At 33.8% G+C, this 21,676-nt stretch overlaps 1 protein-coding gene and 1 long non-coding RNA gene across 4 annotated transcripts; both read left to right on the top strand.

The window, feature by feature from the left end:
* On the top strand, window positions 1-16,520 carry LOC124440874 (UMP-CMP kinase 2, mitochondrial-like). Of its 3 annotated transcripts, none has more exons than XM_046991294.1 (4): window positions 1-775; window positions 3,083-3,287; window positions 4,791-5,027; window positions 16,102-16,520. In XM_046991294.1, the coding sequence occupies exons 1-4, from the start codon at window positions 55-57 to the stop codon at window positions 16,226-16,228; spliced, it is 1,290 nt and encodes a 429-aa protein (XP_046847250.1). In that variant the 5' UTR covers window positions 1-54; the 3' UTR covers window positions 16,229-16,520. The 3 variants fall into 3 exon arrangements, with proteins under 3 accessions (XP_046847250.1, XP_046847252.1, XP_046847253.1); XM_046991296.1 differs by lacking the exon at window positions 16,102-16,520 and adding an exon at window positions 13,729-13,862; XM_046991297.1 differs by lacking the exon at window positions 16,102-16,520 and adding an exon at window positions 7,415-7,484.
* LOC124440880 lies at window positions 8,993-10,909 on the top strand. The gene is made up of 3 exons (XR_006946800.1): window positions 8,993-9,431; window positions 9,523-9,775; window positions 10,557-10,909. It is a non-coding gene; the product is annotated as an uncharacterized LOC124440880 (long non-coding RNA).
* Window positions 16,521-21,676: the final 5,156 nt, after the last annotated feature.

The following is a 21,676-nucleotide window of genomic DNA, read 5'->3' on the forward strand; positions in this document are numbered from 1 at the left end:
TTGAAGTGAAATAAAATTAATGGTAGAACTGTTTATGAGATCGGTACAAATATCATGTCTGTTCAAATAGCATTGAGAAATTTTCTTCATGGAGTCAATATAAACGATGGACCACTATATTTGGCATCGCCGTCTTTAACTGGAAAGTTCTGTTCGTTTGCTTTCAACGGAACACGTATTCCAGATTATTTGAATAATATTTTGTATACTATTTGTAACGTTTTCGGCTCTGAAGATAATGTTGTAATCTCCAGGATTAAAGAAGAACATTTAGAAAGAAGTCTTCAAGGAAAGTGGAGTGTGAACAGCATTTTGAACGGTTTCTTGCTAGCTGCAGATCCTATTACGACAAAGCCATTCCGCAGTAATTTTCTCGTTCAATTCAACGATGAAGTGGAGGATAATACCAAAAACGTGATTGAATTCGCTAAAGAATATGGGATTCCATTTATTTCGAAGTTGGTTCCAAATTCTACCAAGACTAGTTACTCAGTTGATGTTATATCTTGTATGTCAGAAGAAATAATCGATCAATTTCAACTTCTGCCTGTTAAGTATGACGGCTATCACCCTGCCCTTGAATTTGGACACTCAGTATTTAAAAGTTTTGTAGAAGTACAAAAAACGCTGGAAATAGCTAGTCAGAGTTTATCTCTTCCAGAAGTAAAGATCTTAAAAGATTTATCAAAAGAGCACTCGAATGATATTTTCGCAATAGCTGAGCCGAGCACGTATCTTAATCCTTTCATTGTTGTTGAAGGACTTGACGGCGTTGGTTAGTACTTATACTGATAAATTTATACAATTTTTCACGAAATATAGTTTAGCAAGTATAGGAAAAGAAATACTCTAGGACAGGGTTTGCAAAAAAATTCTATTAATTCTAGACTGTTTTATGTTGGTTCTTACAAATTATTTACTTGCATTTTCTAAATATGCATGCGCCCTCGATTATGCATGTTTAGACCTGTTCAAATAAAGCCGTCTTTATATAAGGCTTTCTTGGCTCCTATTACATTACTCTGGTAGTTAGTAAACTGGCGATCTTTGTTAACACTCGTGCAACAATTAAGAATTAGAAAGTATCTTCTTAGTTTCTATAAAGTTATAGAAACCTACGGGAATGTTTGACACAAGCGAAAAATTGCATGGCAACCACAAGCAGGAAGTGCAATTGTTTCCAGCCGATTTCATGTTCCTCCCAAAGATTCGCAAGTGTTTGTATAATTAATTGGAAACAGCATAAAAGCTCTATTGATATTGCGCAAATTTATAAAAACGACAAGTTTTTTCAAAATAAACATGTTTCAACATCTCATGATGCTATTTTCAGTATTATAAGCAATATTATGTATGTGATGAATATATATAAGAGTAATATTTTATCAGTGTGGAAAATCATCGACACTGCAGATACGACATTCGCACTCAAAATCAAAGAAGCACTTCACATTAACAAAACTAACCCTAATTTCAACGTTCATGTTTTTCGTTTTAACACTATATTGAGCCTGTAAATACTTTCATCATTAATTCTAACCATTATTTCATTGTAATATAATAATCTATTCATTAGTGTATAAAGTGTATCACAGTATAATATTTCTCTTATATATATATTCATCACATACATAATATTCCTTATTATACTGAAGATGGCATCATGAGTTGTTGAAACATGTTTATTTTAAAAAAATTTGTCGTTTTTATTAAATGCATAATGGAAACAAGTAAATATGTTTTCTATTTCTATTATAAAATGGGCTTTTAAAAACAACATTTAAAAAATAAATTTATTAATTTTAATGACATATTGCTTATATTTTAGCCAATAAAACCACAAAACCTGTGAGTTTTTTTGCGAGACTGACGTTCTCGTGCAGTATATAGAGTTATAGAAACAAAATATTTCTAGAGCATTACACTAATCAGTGTTTTCAAAAGGTTATTTTCTAATATAAAACAATTATTTTAAAAGCTACGAACTCGTCTACTTATTAAAGGCCAAACGTATATTAATTATCAAATGTTTCATACTAATCTAAAACTGTGCTAATGTTAACATAGTCACAGCGTGCACACAAAAGATAAATCCAAGTAAATGCTTACTTACATTTCAGTTGAAGAATAAAGATTAGTTAAAGCTTTTTAATTTAAACAATAAGGGCTCTATTAAATGAACGCCTTACTATAGAATCTAGTGGTACATTGCATATAGAAAAAGTAGCGGTTGAACATTTCCCATCGTTACGAGGGAGACTTGCTGGTAACAAAAAATACTTAAGGAACAAAAGACTTTAATTATTTTTATATTATTTACTAAATGAAGAAAGCTAATAGAAAGAAAAAATAGGATAATTTAAACTTATCTGTCAACGCCAAAAATTATCTAGTTCGAGCGTTCGTTTTTTCTTGTATATCACACAATACCTTTGTGTCCCAACTTCTGTCTCAATATCAATCTCTCTATCATAGCTGTCTGCTGCTTGTACAATGTCTGGAAGCTATGACGCAATGGAAAATTTACAAAGCATTACGTAGTTAATATAACAAAATACAGTACATAATGACGTTGTGATGTGTGTGATTCAGCATGAAAAATCCGAATTGTTACTTTAGCATTATTTTAACGTCACAACTTGCAAATGATCTTTTTGCTTGTGTAACTTTCAAAGCATTTTTTCACATTGTTTTATCAGTAAATAGCGTACGCAGTTTGCTTATTTAGCTAGTCCTTCTATAGTTAAATTTGTAATATCCATAAAAACATATCGAAATTTTTGCTACTCTTCCCCTACTCCCCTGAAGTCTGTTTTGCTTAGGTTCATCCTGAAAAAAACACGTGAAAAACATCCCACTTGAAATTGATTGAATTGTTAAAAATTGATTAACGACTGTTTGCCACTTTAACTTGAATAACAGCCTATAGAATTCAAGTGGAATTAATATTAAGTTGAAATGTATAACAAATTTGATAACTCTACCATTCATTATTGGAATTCTCACGTTAAATAGATTAGCTTCCTAAATTGTAAAACAATGTTTGATGATATATTAACAAGGATAATTCGATCGTATTAAGGTAAAACGACGCTTGTGACGAATCTTGCACGACGTATAAAAAATGCACAGCTGGTCGTTACACCACCGCAAGCAATAAATGAATACAGACAAATTATGGTGAAGCAATGCCAACCCTTGTGCAGAGCATTTTACAGCTTAGGAAACTATCTTACGGCAAAAATAGTAAAAGATTCGCTAATGTTCAACACTGTTGTTTTGGACAGGTAACTGAATGCAAGTTATTTTAGCATCAATTATCTGAATGCTATTCAGTTTATTGAAATACAGTACTTTGGCATATGACCAAAAAAATGTGCTGTTTAGATTATATTTTCATTGAGCACATTTGTCAAAAAGGCATAATACTATTTAAAACAGTTTATTCACAACACTTTTTATTGTCAACATATGTAGTTTATCTAATGAATGTTTTACACAACTTGTGACGTCACAGTGCATACTAAGAATTTAAAAGAGCAGGTATATTTGCTATATGTTCGTTCAACCGAGCAGATCCTCCTTCATTGTGAAAAGTTTGTGGTATAAGAAATTTCTTGATCATTGCAACCAAAAGTTGCATGGAAACTAAACAATGTTTAAAACTTTGCAGCGACTCATTAGGCAAACTTGACTATCTTGAGAATGAAAAGAGTTATGCTTAAGCTGTTTTATAAAACGCTCTGTCTTTTTAAAGTTCTGTCGAATGAAAATATAATTTAAATAGTAAAATTTTCCACTCATATGCACTTCAGCTTCTTCCTTTTTGCCATATCTAATATCTTTACCTTCTTTATTAGTTGTATCTTTCATTTTTGATGAAATAAAGAAGTTTGAGATGATTCGCATGGTTGATTTGCAATGACGTAGTACAAGATTAAAAATCGGGTTTTTTTGGGGGGGGGGGGTGAAGTTTGATTAAAAATTGTTGGGTAGACTGATATTTTGAGATTGGATTGATAATTTAGATGCTTATACTCATATTTGCTTTTATTATTCGTACAAAACAAATGATTTTAATAGAACTTAACAACGGAAAAACATCCATGTACGAACAAGAGCCTTTTTCTAATATCGAGCTTGCGACGTTGCTGATTTGGCAATTCCAACGCCATTTTCCTTTTTTGATGCAACCCATCAGCCCGGGTTAGGGTTAGATTATAATAGTTAGACGGACCAATGCTCCTCATTGATATGAAGGCGTGAAATTGTAGGCGTAAATATGATGTTGGGCCGACTCATTCCGTAATGATTATTGATTTCAAGAAAAGCGAACAAAGTGGAACATGCTTATATGAGTATTAGCTCCACCAATTATAAATTTTCCACTCCCATTGATTTTCATAATGTCATTATATTCTATTTTCTGCTAAAACGCGAGGGGCTCTTAAGTCTTCCCCTCTCTATAAAAATATGAGAAGGCATTAGTCCTTGTAATCTTTTGCTTGTGACACCCCCGATAATTAAATTTATAATATGCATATTTGAACATTCTCTTCTCTCCTACATCCAATTGATCTTCCATCGTACGTCCATGTTTTACAGTAACCAGGGAAAGACTAAAGCACAAGCCAACGTTAAAAAAGTGGTTAGACCGGCAGTGATATTCCGTAAAATCTATTCTTGTTACCTGTCAATGAAATTGCACGATTTGAAAAGCTAAATCTTATCAAACACACAGTATATTGTACTAATAAATTGCAATGATCATGATGATTGATTGCTTTAAGATATTGGCACAGTTCAGCGGCTTATGCAATCGCCTTGGAATCAAAATGCGGTAATGAACGAAACATTCCAACCAAGGGTCATCCATTATACAAATGGCCAGAAGACTTAATGAAGCCGTCAGCAGTCATCTTTCTAGAGCTAGGAGAGGAAGATCGCATAAGGCGATTGAGAGGACGAAGCAAGACAGGAACAACAGAGGAAATTCTGCTAGAAAAAAGCCAGTTGCTACGACAACGGTAAGAGCATTGACGCATAGTCTTGTAATATATACAAATTTATTTCACAAGGGCACATTATAGAAACATACAGTAGTCTCACTCTACTGTAAAATTTGGTGCTGTATATTTAATTAGATTACTGGCTGCAGCTATAGCCATTATTACCAAATTACAACAACAACTCATTTGTATGGTAATCCAATAAAGATGCCACTACCAGCAAGTAATTTCTTAAATAACCCTTTCTCTTCATTGAGGTTCCATCCAAACATATCCGGATGTATTTCTATCCGTAGTGTTTTTGTTGCGGATCAGGTTGCGCATAAAAATGTTTTTTGCGTCCACACGTAGCTTGATACTATTCAGATTTACTATAGTTTCCAAGACTTCGCGCTGTCCGTTTCCCGCGCATATTTTGAAATTGTTCCAAATTGGTGGTAAATTGGTTAGCAATTTTGAATTCGGTCGGTGTGTACAAACGTTGTTCGGCTTTTTTTAATACAAATGTCATAATTGGTACAGAAATCGAGAAAAATTGAGAAGAACAAGATGGACTCCTTCATTTGGACTGATGATGAGGTTGAATTCTTACTGAAAGTCACACTAGAATTCAAAACATCCAACGCAATGGAAAATGTCGATTGGCATCGCTCCGAAGCAAATTTGACGACATTTTTAACGCGCTATAATAGTTGCTAGGCAATCTTGGTCAAAAATATCCGGATTAACCTTCCACACACATCCAAATTGTTTGCGGATACGAAATTTTTCACTCTAGAGAGCGAATTTAAAAGTTTCCGGATAACCCGCTCAATATTCGGATGCGTGTGGACGAAAGGCCTATCTGCAACTTTTTTGTTGCGGTTACGAAAGTATCCTTATACGTGTGGACGGGGCAAAAGGAAACCATCCAAAACTCGAAAGCAAAGGACCAAAAAAATTGTTGATTAAAGTGTCAATGTGTATTACACTATTAAGGAATATTTTATTTATAAAATACTGTAAAAGAAGTTCAATTGGATACACATAATAGTAAAGTGCATTAAAGTAAATGGTTTGAGCTCGAGAGTATCGTTACATGTTTGTAGATGGAGATCGTCCAGGATAGTATAGTCCTGAGAAGGACTGTTTTTGTTGTTGTTGACTGACGTTTCGACAACCTTAGCGGCAGTCATCTTCAGAGTAAAAAATCTAAAAAACAAGTAAAGTGCTTTGATATGAAGCATTTCATTTGAAGAATTGGGCGGACCAACGTTGTGAAATATAAATTAAAAAAATTCATTGACGTTAGATTTGAATTTTTTTAAATCTACAACCAATAAAATTGTAATAAAATTTTTATTTTGAACTTACAATTAGCGCGGTTATATTTTATTTGGCCAAACTCTATTTCCGAGGGTGTTCCAAAGTTAACTCTGCATTAAGTGTCAATCACATTCTCCTATTTTTGACTTCCAGAACAAATGAGACCATAACAAACGACATACCAGACTTAGCTCTTATATTTCAATCTCATCTCCAATGTATGAAAGAACTAGAAAGTCAGTCTAATTAAAACATCGACTCGGAAAGTGCGTTTTCAATCATATTCAAGTCAGTTTCCTTGTTACATGATAGCAACTACTATCATGTAATGTCATTCATAAACTAACATTATATTATATACAGTTCGTATTATACTCTATCTTTAATACACATTTTCCAGTGTCATTGCAAATAGGATGTCTAGAAGCTTGCTTGCATTCGCTAGAAGCTTACTTACATGCGTAAAACATATTTTAGAACCGCAGAGGTTTTTATTGTGGTTTGTTACTGAATACTGAGGTTAACTAATTTGATGCATCTTGCTGTAACATACTGTATTGCCAGTGGCGGATCCAGGAATTTTTACGTTGGTCAGATCAATCGAACGCCGAAGGCGCTCCGAGCACCATCTTGTGTAAGATCCGATAAAGGAGGTGAAAATGTGGACGTAGCTTGGTTTATGCTAACTCCCCCCTACCGTGGACCAAATAGAGGCAGTCATATTACTGGACGTAAACTGTTAATTTTGGGGTGTCAAATTAAGACGTTCGTTAGTGCTATTTCAGACCACAAGGCTGTGTTACATGAAAAGTGTTGTTTTAACACCGATATTATTGCTGATTCAGCACCGTCAAATCTGATACAACACCACTATTGGTGTTAAATGAAAAGTGTAGTTTTAACACCGATATTAGTGCTAATACAGCACCGTCAAATCTGATACAACACCACTTTTGATGTTACATGAAAAGTGTTGCTTTAACACCGATATTAGTGCTGATTCAGCATCGTCAAATCTGATACAAGTCAACACCACTTTTGGTGTAAAAATGAAAAGTGCTGTTTTAACACCGATATGAGTGTTGGGTTCTCTTATCCAGGGTGCTAAACTAATATTAAATGAGCGAAGTTCGCACAAGCGTCATTTTAGAAACTCTGCGACAAGTACCGGAAAAATTAAAAAAATTTGTGGCAAAAAATAGAATAACATTGAAAATGTATGACATGAGCACGAAATCAGAGAAGGTAATTATGCAAATCGTTAATTACATTTCACACAAATTCTTACAGTTTTTCTGTTCATATCATAAAACAAATAAATTCTAAATAAAACGACTTGCAATTATTGGAAAGCATTAGAGACTTTGAGCTGTGTAATATGATTCATTATAGGAAGCTATGATAATGAATAAATTATTTAAATCACATGTTATATAGCTTTTTATGATGTATAATATAACAACCACTTATCACTCTTGCACTGAAGATTGCATTTTGTTATAGTCAAAATTAACGCTGTTATTAAGTCTTATCTGAACTGGTTACTACTGAGATATTAAGGACAGTTCAATCGCAAACGGCAAGTGAATTTTGTCTAGTAAACAACCTTGTAGTGGAGCTCATAGCCTAATACGTTCTTAACACGTGCACATAAAAGCCGCATCTTTTTTCGAAGCTTCACACGGCAACCTAACGGATTCAACCTCAGCTGTGTACTTCTTGACAAAATAAAGGGACGCCTAACGGACATTTCAAAGGAGAGAGATGTATTTTAATGTCTGCGCATCTAATAGCTGGTAAGAATTGTTAGTATCTTTTTAATGTTAAGTTTTGACACCGTCATTTCATTTGACTATAACATCTGCATTGCATTGCGTCTTTCGTAAAGAAATAATTATTTTCTTATGGATAACGAATAATGGTTTTTTGAGTAAGCTTCAAACGCTTCTAACTTCAATTTCGTAGATGGCAAGAGTCCGCTAAGCTTTGGCGCCGATGATCAATGACAAGAATCGGAGCGCGGTAAGACTCTGCTATTAAAAATAAATGGCAATGCTAACTACTAATTTGGTAACATTTAACATTTTATAATATTAATATGACGCGCTTGTTTTCATACATTTGTCATAAACAATGTGTTTGTTACCGCTTTTGCATACAAACTATAGTTGGACAAATATTTATAATTAAATAATATTCGCGTCCTTCAATAGATGATTTTTGTTATAGACTATAAAACAATATTTTTTACCAGGAAGTACACCGCATTTTTCTCTTAAAGACAGCTCTATGCGTAATGATTAAGAAGCAACACCATCAAGAGAACATCTTTCTGTATTGGGTAAACTGTTGAACCCACGAAAGTCTTAAAAACACCAACAGCAAAGAGTGTTTATTCAAAAGTTCCGGAGAAAGGGAATACTTAACTGATTAGACTTATATTTTTATTGAATAATCTATTATATATCAAACTGTTTGCATGTTTTTCCATGTATTAATTTGTATATATTTATTTATTGTTTATTTACTTATATGTATTTGTATCACCATTGAAACTCTTCATTAAATTTTGTGAAATGAAAAGCATGCAAGCCTTTTTTGCTACACCAATACAAGAGTCAAAATAACTCTCAAAAGTGTTGATATAACGCCAGAAACACCAGTAAACAGTGTTCATCTAACACCAACCAAAATTGTTAATATAGCACTTTTAAAGGTGTTAAATTTAACACCTAAAAGGTGTCATTTTTGCCATTTGTATTTAACACCTTTTTCGGTGTTGATTTAACACTCTAAAATTAACATTGTAGCGTACACAACCAGCGCATCGAAAGGTTGTGGCGTGATGTTTTTTTAGGCTGTACAAGTGTTTTTTACAATCTTATTTACCACATGGAAGAGTCTGGCATTCTAAATGCCTGTGATAAATACCACTTGGCTGCTCTGCACTTCGTTTACGAAAAGAGGATAAATGAGTCGTTAGCAGCGTTTAAAGATGCTTACAACAAGGCTCCAACAAGCACGGAACATAATCAAACCCCTTAGCAAGTTGGGATCAGTGGTATGTTACAAAACAGGCATTTAGGTGGTACAGTCAATACAGAATTTAGCAACAAGGTAATTAAACAGTTTCTGGCATAGGTTAAAAACTATATGCTATTGCTATGGAAAAAAATATCTTTTAATACAGCGCCCTTTTTGTTTGTAGATTAATGAAGATAGCTACGGCGTCAATATTGCAAACGAGCCACTAATTATTCTGGAAAATGACCAAAAGGAATGCCCAGAAACACAGTTAAATCTGCATCCAAATGACTGGTTGGAACTAGAGAATACAATTCAACTTACTAGCCCATCGCTTTACCAAGGTGTTGACATTTATATTTAAACCCTTCAATTCCTTAACGATAGACGTCCATTGATTGACGAGCTGTTAATGTGTGCAACCTTTTTCACAATCGGTAAGAAGGCCTATTTTAACCACAACATCTTTAACAACTAATTGTTCATACAGTTGGTATATCAATGCGCTTATGATTGTACTGATTCGTTCTCATATGTTTACAAAAACATGAACCAACAAAACATGAACCAACAAAACATGAACCAACAAAACATGAATTAACAAAACTGTGTATGGTTCAACTGCAAACTTAATATTGTGTAAAGCGCATAATACCAAAGCCAAAGTTCTTACATTAAACCAAAACCAGATTTTCTCATCGAAACAGCTTGATCCATAGCTATTTTAAAGTCAGCGTAGGTACTGTGAATCGTTGGAATCCGTATAATCATAGGACACGTTTTTGCTTCAGACAAAGTCTTATCACTTGAATGTTCCAAGAACTGCACTTCCAACTTCCCATTCCCCATAGGAAGCGATGCGGACCCAGTCCAAAACAGCAGCAAGTCACTTAACTTTTCTTTCTTCTTTTTGCTCTATAAAATACATCGCACTATGACATGACGAAATACAGAAGTGATTGGAAAAATGTTTTTGGCAAATTGTTACTATGTTGTCTTAGATTCAACTCGGAAGTATACATTTCAAAGTACACTTTGGCTTGGTTGTCCTTGTTAATATCAGCCATTTTAAGCACCAAACTTTCATCGAACTTTGAATAATCAATTACTTTATCTCCACATTGGGGAAACACTCTAAAGAATAATTTAAATTCTGAAACAAGTGAAAAAAATACGTCAGTACTCATAATTCAACATTTTTCTCTACCTTGTTATCAGTTCAGGATATTTTGAAAGAAGTTGCAGAAAAGAAGTACCCAAAGCACCAACACTAATCAAGCCTTTTCTGATATCGTCAAGTGCAGGAATCCTTTTTGACATAACTTCATTTATCAGACAACACTCGTAAGCGTTATTTCTTGTTTCTGTCGTGATAATCAAATGAGGAAATCCTGCTGCATAAAGTTTTAATAAAGTTTTCCCCTTAATAATAAACTTTATACCCAAATTTAATATCAGTTTCTATGGGATTTTTCCCTCTAAGTATGCAACATCAGGTGTTGCTTATACAAGAATGATGAAGTGCATGTACACATGTAAAAATAAGGCAATAAAACCAAATTATTTAAGCATATTTTGTGTTCTTTAATGCTAGAAGCTTAACAGCTTTTTGGAAATTATAGAGTTATTAAACTGCACTATCTGTATTTCATTCATGTTATGGAATGAATTAAGAAGCAAAAAATTGAAGAAAAACTTGGAAAAATAAAACATTTCCCAGGTTTAATAAAGGGGAAAATAAAGCAAATGGCAAATGTCCATTCTCTACTTTATTAGGTAAATGAGCTCAAAATATTTTTTCAGCAAAAACTAAAATTAAGAAGAAATATATAGCACTGAAGTTTTATCACTGAATCTTTAATGCTTCAATATGGCCTGTATTACATATAAGTAACATTCAAACAGCATTCTACTAAAATAATTTAATAAAAAGATGTGACATGATTTTACAATTTAGTTGTAAAAAACACACTGGATTGTACAGTTGCAGCAAGTCATCATCAATCTCAGTAGCAATTTTGACACAAGCACAAACTTTATGACCTTTTTACATGGTATTTCATCAAGCATCAAGACCCACAAAACCTTCTCATCATTATTTGTTACTTGACCTTTACTTTCAAAGCATTCAAGGCATTTTACTAAATCCATTATCTCCATCCATAGAATTAGTACAAGTTGAAGTAACTGTTGGACAGGGAAGTCTGTAAAATATTTACCTTTGTTTGTATTCAGCCTTATAATTTTGAAGTTAGACTCTGCCAGGTCAATAGCATCTTCCAATTGTCTTCATAGTCCTCTATGAAATAGTGTTGGTACTGGTATTGCAACATATTCCAGTAACATTTTGCTATCCGATCATCTCTTCATGTTGTCAGCAGGTTGATCAGAACAAACTCATCTCTGCATTATGTGTACTCTTTGGGGTGATCGTTTCTTCATACTATCTGCCCACTGAGTAAAAACAGCAGAATCTTTTTTCTCATAAGGGAAACTATATTGCAAACAGATTTACGGTTTTACACATTAACAAATCATAGGAAAAGTCTGTTGATGTTTAAAAACATAAATAGGAAAACATCAGTCGGATTTTATCGCTCAGGCTTCAGGTTCAATTGCTTTTTAATTTTTGATGAACAAACAAAACAAATATCTCCCCTGTAAAAGCGACATGCTCCTTTTTGTGGACACTACGATATCCAACAATTGAATGATTGAAGTTTTGGATTTTAAAAGCAATGCCAAAAAAAGCTATCGTTCTTCTTTTTGAAAAAGTCTGTATAATTAGCTATAGACATCAGGGGGGTCAAGAATACAATTTTTCTGCAAAGCGATTATTTCAGCGGAAATAGGTCCATTGGCCGCCATTTTTTGGCGTCAGGTCCCAGTCCAACTAGCCGCTCCAGTTATTATAGAACTCAATGGTTTTCTTCTGTTATTCCGAAGAAAAAAGAAACTTGAATATCCAGTTTCATAAAAAATATTGAGCCAATAACTCGCATTTTTACTTTTTACAGAGCGATTGTCATTTTCATCGATTTTGATAGTGCTTGAAATACAAAATGGTTTTCATCTCGATATCAATAATTGAATATCCTTAAAGACTTTGATGTGTTTTAAAGGAAAACCGCAGCTTAAGAACAGATTGACTATGTATGAAAAAATGAGTATTGACTGTGTATGAGCAGATTGACTGTGTATGACTGTGATTGACCGCTAAGGTTGTCGAAACGTCAGTTCACATATAGTAGCTATATTAAAGATGTTTTCATTCTATATGTAAATTTTGTCGAATAAAAATTCATACCAACAAATCCTTTTAGTTAATTTAAAAACGTAATCATACTTTTGTACTGAGGATAATGTAGAATTGAAATAAATATAATTCAAAAGATTTTCTTCGTGAAAATAAAACTGACTAGTAAAACGAAATCAACTGAGGTCAAGCTAAAGAGCTAGGATCCGAAAAAATACAAATTGTTTATTATACAAATTGTATACAAACACGCGAGAAACACGAGTGATGACGAATGATGACGACAAATATTTTTTTGGCTTCAGTTATCATTCCAGTTATTTAAATATTGAGTTCACTGGCAGCATGTTGTCAAAAACATGGATGCCACCATACCTTATATGGCAAATCTTGGGTGAAAATATCAGCGGAGTTGCAAAGGCTCATGTTTTAAAAACTTTTTCTCTTCTCCGGATTTCACCCAAAACTTCAATAGACGAGATAATAAAAGAAATAAAATATTGAAACTATGCTTTCAGTCACAAAGTTTTTTTAAATTTCATCAAAAAAACCCATGCTGAAAACTTGTGCTAAACGTAACGGGGAAATAGTGCAAGAAAAGAAAACATTTCATGACACCGGTAAGCCAGATAATCTTGTTTGTCTTTCAAAATATTCAATATTTTTTAACAGCCAATTCTTTTCAAAGGGTATCTTCCATCAAACAAAACTCGCCCATTACATATGAATTGAATTTTCGCACTCCCAACTCAAGAAATGAAGTAGGATTTATTCCAAATATTTTTCTGAAAACATGAGGGAAAAGTGAAGCTTAGACGTTAGAGTTGTGTCGAAATGGAATGCATTTGAGCATTTCAAACATTATACTACGACACTGCAATATTTGTAAAACAGTCTGAATGTAAGCAACAAAGATAATAGTGTTAAAGTTATGCTTGATGCTACTAGTTTTATATATGACATTTAAAGCAATATGCGTGGTAGTAGTAAACACGATAAACATCCAAACTCAACCAACTAAAAAGAGCTGCCTTCACCATATGATGCAAAGATTTGCTCATGACTGTGTGTATGATTATTTGAATTTCTCGTTGCCTTATCTGACAACACTCAACACACTTTTGTATACTTCAGGGTTAGCCAGGATTCTCTTGGGATGCATGAGTTGCAATGAAGTTGACTGCAGAAGAAGCAAAAATCTGTTTGTCTGATGAAGATGATGTGGAAATAAATAAACTAATTGACTGAAATAAATTCGATATCATAAATTGCAGAGCTCCTTAAACTTGCATTAAGTCTAGAATTATTTTAGAATAAGTTAGCATTGATTTATTGAATTTATTGATTTTATTTTGTTTGAGAATTGAAAAAAATTTCCTCTATGTTAAAAGGTTGAGGATAAATATTTTCCATTCTTGTCCAAGAATTGATATATTATTTAAGGTTTGAAAACTATTTCCTTGTTGAACAGCAATTGCCTATCCCTCAATGATCTCACCACCCTCCCAATTTCTCTTCAAACTGCTAATGCTCCTCTAATTGCAAGTATAGTATCAATTCTTTGTTGTGAATCAAAAATATACATCCTTACCCTCCCAAAAATAATATTGTTTCAAATTTTCAAGTTTTCAACATAATAAAACAAGCTTAGAGGCAAACTTGGTGCAAGGCCAGGTTAACTTTGTGGCCCAGTCAAGTGTCTTAGTTGATATTTAGTCCCTTCAAACCAGTGATTTTGTCCAAATTTGATTCTTATCACATTACACAGAGCCAAAATATTACAAGTAATGCACAATATTTATGAAACTTGTAATGGCTTAAGACACTATTATTTGCATACTTTTGCTTTCATGCAGCAAGAAGCAATGATACATGTTAGAGAAGCCAATACACTTCAATTACAAAAGTCGAAGTTTCAAAATATAATAATTTAGTTCTGCTCTGCAAGTCAGTAGTTGATCTAAGGTTGACAGTGCAAAACAGTTTACAATCCTTTAGCAACGTGACAAAAATGTGGCTAAAATTATTTATATATTTCTAACCAGAAATTGCATTATATAATATTTTGGGTTTTGCTATAAGTCAGCAAGTTCAAATTGTTGTCTTATCATGTACTCAGTAGAACTGCCAGAGTTCATGTATGACATTTGCCACTGCCAGTATCCAAGCAATGTTTACTCAAAATTCAATGGCAGCAAATTTAGCCAAGTTTCAATCAGCAGTTGAATTGCCCTAGGACACTCTCTCATGCCTTTACGTCAATTTAATCGATAAAGATAGTTGTAATAAGCTTGACCACAATTCTTGACTTGCAATCATTCTCTTGAGATTTACCAAATAATGGTGCTTGCCCACGTCGGCTGGTGCCAACAATAAATTATTCTTTTGTATCACACCACCAACATGGCTGAATTGCAAGTCAATAATACATTCACGGTCCAAACTCCAACTGACGAATGCCATCTTGCATCGTATTATTTTTGATTAAAATTGTCGTGTAAGAAAAGCAAAGGTTTCTCCAATGTGAATTTTGTACTTTTTAATGGAATTACATTTCATAAAACGCTAAAGCGTACCTTTCAATCGAAAACATTATGGATTTATTTCATCAACGGTATTGTTTTTTATTGGTTGTATTTTGTATTGAATCAGAAACCAGGAGGGAATGAATGATAAAAATAGTTTTTCAAGTGGAAGTTTTTCGCCCAAAATTTCTTTTTGGCATCCATGTTTTTGACAACAGTTCCCAGGCCCCTTCGTATATCCAGTTAGTTTAATAGAAATCAATGGGGTCAACTCAATAATCAACCAATGAAATAGCTCTATTAAGAAAACCTTAAACACCTTATCGGCAAAAACCCTTAAATTTGCCAGCAGATCAGTCAGATTTATAAAAGTGTGCTGCGTTAAAGTAGAAACTCTGACGACTTCGTTTCTGAGCAATTCTGCATGAAATAAGCAATTGAAAAGTGTATGTTGTAAAGAATTTCATTTGAGCGAATATTTATTACGCAATACAGTTAAAAAAGACTTTTAGCAATTTTTGCTATGGTCAAGTGACCGGTTTGAAGTACCCAAGATTCGCCGCTGTGTATTGCGTATGGATGTAGATCACAAAACCACAATACTTCCCATTAAGTATTATATATACACGAGTAGTTTACACCACTGAGTACAACCTACGAGGATAACCTAGGAGACAACTTTAAGAGGCATAACTATCTTTTGGCTTCTGTGCCTGTAATCTTTTTGGAAAACTATTGTGAGTAAAGACTCGCGGTTGCACTCAGACATAGGAGATAAGTTACCTTAATTATACTTGTTAATATTATTATTAAGACATTTCTATACTTATAATTACGCGTTGATAAATAAATTGTTTGATGAATATAACTGGTTCACACTATCTTTGCCGCTTGTGAAAATAGAACCAAAATTAATGCTTATCCTTTTGGGACCACGCACGTAACATGCCTTTACTCACGATATTGTTTTACTGTTTGATAGGTTAGTTCAAGCGTACAAGAATATGGAGAATCCTAGCTGTATTATTATCGATGCATCGAAAAGTAAAGAAGAAGTTTGTGACAATGTTATTAAGGAACTAACAAATCGAAACATTTTATCCAATTAATGACGTGGGTTCATTCTCAACATTTTTCAGCCTTAACTTGCATCTTTAGTCGTAGTTATTGAAGGAAGTATTAAAAAACATTGCCGCATCCTGCTATTGACTGCTGGTAGGCGCAAACGTAAGCCTATAAGTTTTTCGTCTCTAGACTATAGACTTTCGTCTCTATCACTTATACATATCCTATACATAATACTATTTCTGAATACTGCAACATTTTGAGGCTGTTGTACTGTTAATGCAAGATTTGTTTTTATTTGATTGCTGGGCGTTATAAAGAATAATTAACAAGCCATTTTTTTCGTTCTGTCTCTGCTTGTTATGCTTGTCTTTCTGTTTCCTGTTCCTGACTTCTTCCATTCTTGATGCTGTCCGTTATAGTTTATGAAACTCCATGACAGATGTGAGCATTTTTGTTTCTATAATAAAAGCTCTTTTGCTATATAACCATTCGAAATGCATCAAAGTATCATTGAAACTAATACATAGATTACAGAAAATGATAGTGAAAATGATGTCAATGGTCAATGACTGAAACTGATAAACTTGTAGTCAAGATGTATATGATGAAATAAATAAGGTGAATGTGAATTAAAAAGGAAGATACGGGATAAAAAGACAAGTAATAAAATTACGATGAGAATGATAACAAGTTTTTTTCACAACAAACATGGCGACTACAAACATTAGAAACGAGCTTTGCAAAGAAATTAAAACTTTTTTGAAGATTTTAATTGCTTAGTTTCTCATTAAGAGTTATCACTTCGGGTAAGAATCCCCTCGATTTGGAGCACTGCCAAAAAGTCTGCACAAAGTTTACCCATTGTCTCACTTTTATTTTTTGCACTAAACAGTAGAACAATTATAGACAATAAGAAGGAATTAAATGAAATTGGAATAAGAAGACTACGTGAAATATTGGTTACTAAAAGGATTCATAAACAAAAGCCTTTGAATGAAAGGCATATTATTATACATGCTCAACTACAACAAATTTTAATGCGTGACAGACACAATGATGTCAAGGCCTTATTGGCGAGCAATTTGGGGGGGGGTCCTACTTTTCATGTAACGAAAGTTGAGATACAGCAACTAAAGGAAAAAGTATTAGTCGCCTAATACTTTTTAGATACTGGTATGGACACTTACGGTTTTTTGGGACAATTCATTTTTGTGATAAATGAATTGTTATACTTGTTCACACATTTTATTTACGTATATTGTATGACTTACATAGCAATCAGTATATCAAACAAATATTTCAACTATTATCTCTATGTTCTAAAAAATAAATGTACTTAAAATTAAATTGAATTCGGTAATAGTGTCGGATAAATGAATGCGAGAAACGCTTCCGAAAACACAAAAATGGATTAAAAAATTATGCCTCGGCGGTCAGTCTTGCTCGTTGACATCGGAGACTGAGACAAACTTTTATTAACTTGATTTGATAGATCTGTACATCATCCCTGTTCTTTAAGACTTATCTTGGCTAATGTCTTGCTGTACATGTGTTCTGATAGCATTTCGGTTAAAACTGTAGTAAAGCTCTGGCACTTCCTCTCACCAGGAGGGAAGTATTTCAATCCCTTTTTCTCTTTCCTGACCTGGGCAGCTTTATCCACTGCTTGTCTTTATATTTCAGTGAAATTTGCTATATTTTCGGTCGTTTGGTTTCACCAATGTGTGCTGTAAACATTACTATTGACCTTCTTTCGTTTTTAATGTAGAACTAAAGTTAAATTTATATTAAATGATTTTGATTTCCACTTTTCTTGACATGTTCGTTCCTTCAATAGTAAAATATTACTGACGCACGTTTTTATGTTTTAGCTGCGCTATCTGATCAATGCGTACTTACAACATGACGTTTATGATTAGATGCATTGTGGGCTCGCTTCTTGTCATGACATAAACGTAAAACATGGCGGCAAACTAATTTGAATACAAAAGGAGCGAAAAATGTTGTTGGAATCATCCCTCAAGTAAATCCAAGATGTCCAACATGTGGAATCGTGTTAAGTACCCTTTAAACTTTTATCACAAAAATGAACAGTCCCAAAAAACCGTAAGTGCTAGCCTATTTTACTACGTCTATCTGCATGACTATATGACTTGGAAAACAAGTGCAGAATTCCTTGGTATTTTGTATAGTACTCTTTTCCGTAAAAGAATTGATTTTTGGATATCATGTAACCTCTCTGAAATATTCCAAAATGACTCAAATGCAAAAATAGAAAACATTCTTCAATTCTTCGAGCCCGGCTGATTTATCAGAGTGTTAATTCATCATTTTTGTTGTTTCCTAACACGATACTAAAAAAGGGGGGAGGGGACACAAGTGCATATATGCATGTTTTAATTGTAAAAGTTTTACATATATGCCCACCTTCTCAATTATTGAGTGTGCTAAGCAACTGTTGGAAGATCATATCACTATCTCTTCATTATCGTATTGTCAACAGGTTAAGTTTTTCAGCCAATTAAGAGCTCACCAATTTTCATTTCTGTTAAAGTACCCCTGTCAGCAAAAAAACTTTAATTGCTGTATTAAATTTTGTTGTAATTTCCAACGTATCAGGAAAAAAGGTTCTTAATTTTGTCAAATCGTTCTATTATTATGGTTGTTTAAAGTTGGCAAAACGCTCCTTTTCATGGATCATCTTGTACGTCATTCAAAACGTCTGGAACGACTTTCTTTTGTGACGTCATGCAAAGGATCCCTCCGTACAAAATATATATACCAACTACCTTGGATGACGTCATAACTTGGCTTGACAAGGTCTATTGAGGTCTGATAGGAGCTCTTTAAGATATGCTCTCATATTCTTCCTTTGACTAAAAAATGAACAACTCAATTGTAAGTAATTAGATGATTATTTTGAGAGATACTTATGTGAAATCATGACAATATTAAAGAGGCTTTTCTCCACTTTCTACCCACTCCTGGCTCTTACGCAACCGGCTTATCCAGTGAAGACGTTTTTATTTTTAGCAGCCAAAGTTTATATTCTCACAGGACCAAACTATTTCTCCCACATTGATTCTAAACATAAACCAGTGACATGGCTTCTAGTAATACATGGCTGCATTAAATGCTTTGGAGAAAGGGGTGTTAGACCAGTTAAATACACAAAACTTAAAAAGATGATTACCAAACCCTACACAACATTACGTTAAACATAATTGAAGAGTAGCGAGAGACTTGCCGAGCGGAAATCGAATTCGTCTAATAAAAATTAATGCTCAACATAAAGTTTTAATTAGAGCCATAGAAATAGACCAAAAAATTGTAAAATTGAATTTATTGTAACGTTTCGTCTTTACTCAAGACATCTTCAGACAAATAATAAATAGGATGTTAAGACAAGATATTATATTTACAAAAAGTTGTTAGATTACTACTAAAAGAGGCGGTGTCAAATGGATTATATGATAAGGAAGTTAGGAAGTAAAATAAAGAGAAATTAAAAGAGGTTAAGTGGAATGGAGTTTCCTTGCACGTTAAAGTGTAGGCTTGAATTTATTGATTAGAAGACTCTCATGAATGGAGAGTTCACAAAAATCGTTCGAAGAGGAGATTATTTTAAAGTCGTCTAAGTTGGGAGTGTGCCATTGGCGTTATTGTGAGCAAAAATGCCTGATAACGCAGTATTGGAAACTTGGTTGCCTGTAAGGGGGGATATTCCCAATTGCTCCGAAAATCTGGTGTATAGATGACGTGTGGTTTGACCCACATACGAGGCGTTGCAGCTTCGACACTTGAATAAATAGATTACACCAGATCTCAGAGGTTTAGGAATTTTGTCCTCAAAGGGGAAGAAAGAAGAGATACGTTGGGAAGGGCGAAAAACAAATTTAATAGATATATGTGAGAAGGCTGCAGCACAAAGGCTATTGATTTGTGTACGAATTTGAAGGGAGTGCATGCCGGTGAAAGGAAGACAAAAATAGATTGGCATTTTGTGAGCAGTCATGACAGGTGGTTTGGGCGCAAAGGTGTTGTTAAGGAAGCGACGTGTGATTTGGTCAATTATACGTGAAGGAAAACCGTTTTTGGTGAGTGACTTTCTGGTAAATTTGAGTTGTGTATGAAAATTTTCGTAAGTAGAACAAAGGTTGAAGATGCGATGAAGTAAGCAGGAGACCAGTGAAAGTTTGTAAGTAAATGGGATGAAGCTTTTATGTATGGTCTTCCTAAACTGCATAAATGTAACATTCCTCTCAGACCCATTCTTTCTTCCATTAATCACTGTTTGTATAAACAAGCAAAGTTTTCCATCCCACTCCTAAAACCCTTCACTATAAGCAACCTCATCATCAAAGACTCTTTCTCCTTTGTTGAAGAAATCTTAAATTGCGATATCAACTCCAGTAATGTTGTCCTTGCTAGTTTTGATGTCGTATCCCTATTTACTAACATACCTGTTGACGAAACCATCCGCATAATATCCAATAGCATTTTTAACAACCACCAGGTGTAATCTATTTATTCAAGTTTTGAAGCTGCAACGCCTCGTATGTTGGTCACGTCACCTATACCAAACCACACGTCATCTATACACCAGATTTTCGGAGCACTTGGGAATATCCCCCCTTACAGGCAACCAAGTTTCCAACACTGCGTTATCAGGAATTTTTGCTCACAATAACGCAACTGGACACACCCCCAACTTAGACGACTTTAAAATAATCTCCTCTTCTAACGATTCTTATTAACTCTCCATTCATGAGAGCCTTCTAATCAATAAATTCATGCCTACACTTAACGTGCTAGGAAACTCCATTCCACTTAAACACTAAACCTCTTTTAATTTCTCTTTATTTTACTTCCTAACATCCTTATCATATAATCCTTTTGACACCGCCTCCTTTAGTAGTAATTTAATGTAAATATAATAGCAGTAACTTTTTGTAAATATAATATCTTGTCTTAACATCATATTTATTATTTGTCTGAAGATGTCTTGAGTAAAGACGAAACGTTGCAATAAATTCAATTTTACAATTTTTTGGTCTATTTCTATGCAGCAAGCCATCAGTGACAGTTTCTTGACAAGTGAATAAATCTCATTTGGATTTCTGGGGAGTTTTAATAGTGTCTTCGCTACCTTTAGGTGTATCGGCTTTTCCACCATTCCTAGAGCTTTGGGTACCACGGCTGGGTTGGCCTATTTAAAAGAGCACACGTACATACCTCGCGCTTTGTTTTCTTTTATTTTCTTCAGTACATTTCCTATCATACTGAAGGATGGAAAGGCATAGAACATAAGTTGAGACCAAAGTATAGACTAAATGCGTCCACTGATGTTGCGTAAGTAATTATATAGTTGGTAAAATAATTCTTCTACTGGAAAGCAAATTAAATATTATTATTATTTACTTTAATGTTTAATATACCGATTTGATTTATCAGTCCTATCCCTTTTTCACCAACTCTTTCAAGTTGAT

This window comes from Xenia sp. Carnegie-2017, unplaced genomic scaffold (genome assembly GCF_021976095.1).
Source record: "Xenia sp. Carnegie-2017 unplaced genomic scaffold, XeniaSp_v1 HiC_scaffold_20, whole genome shotgun sequence".
Lineage (NCBI taxonomy): Eukaryota > Metazoa > Cnidaria > Anthozoa > Malacalcyonacea > Xeniidae > Xenia > Xenia sp. Carnegie-2017.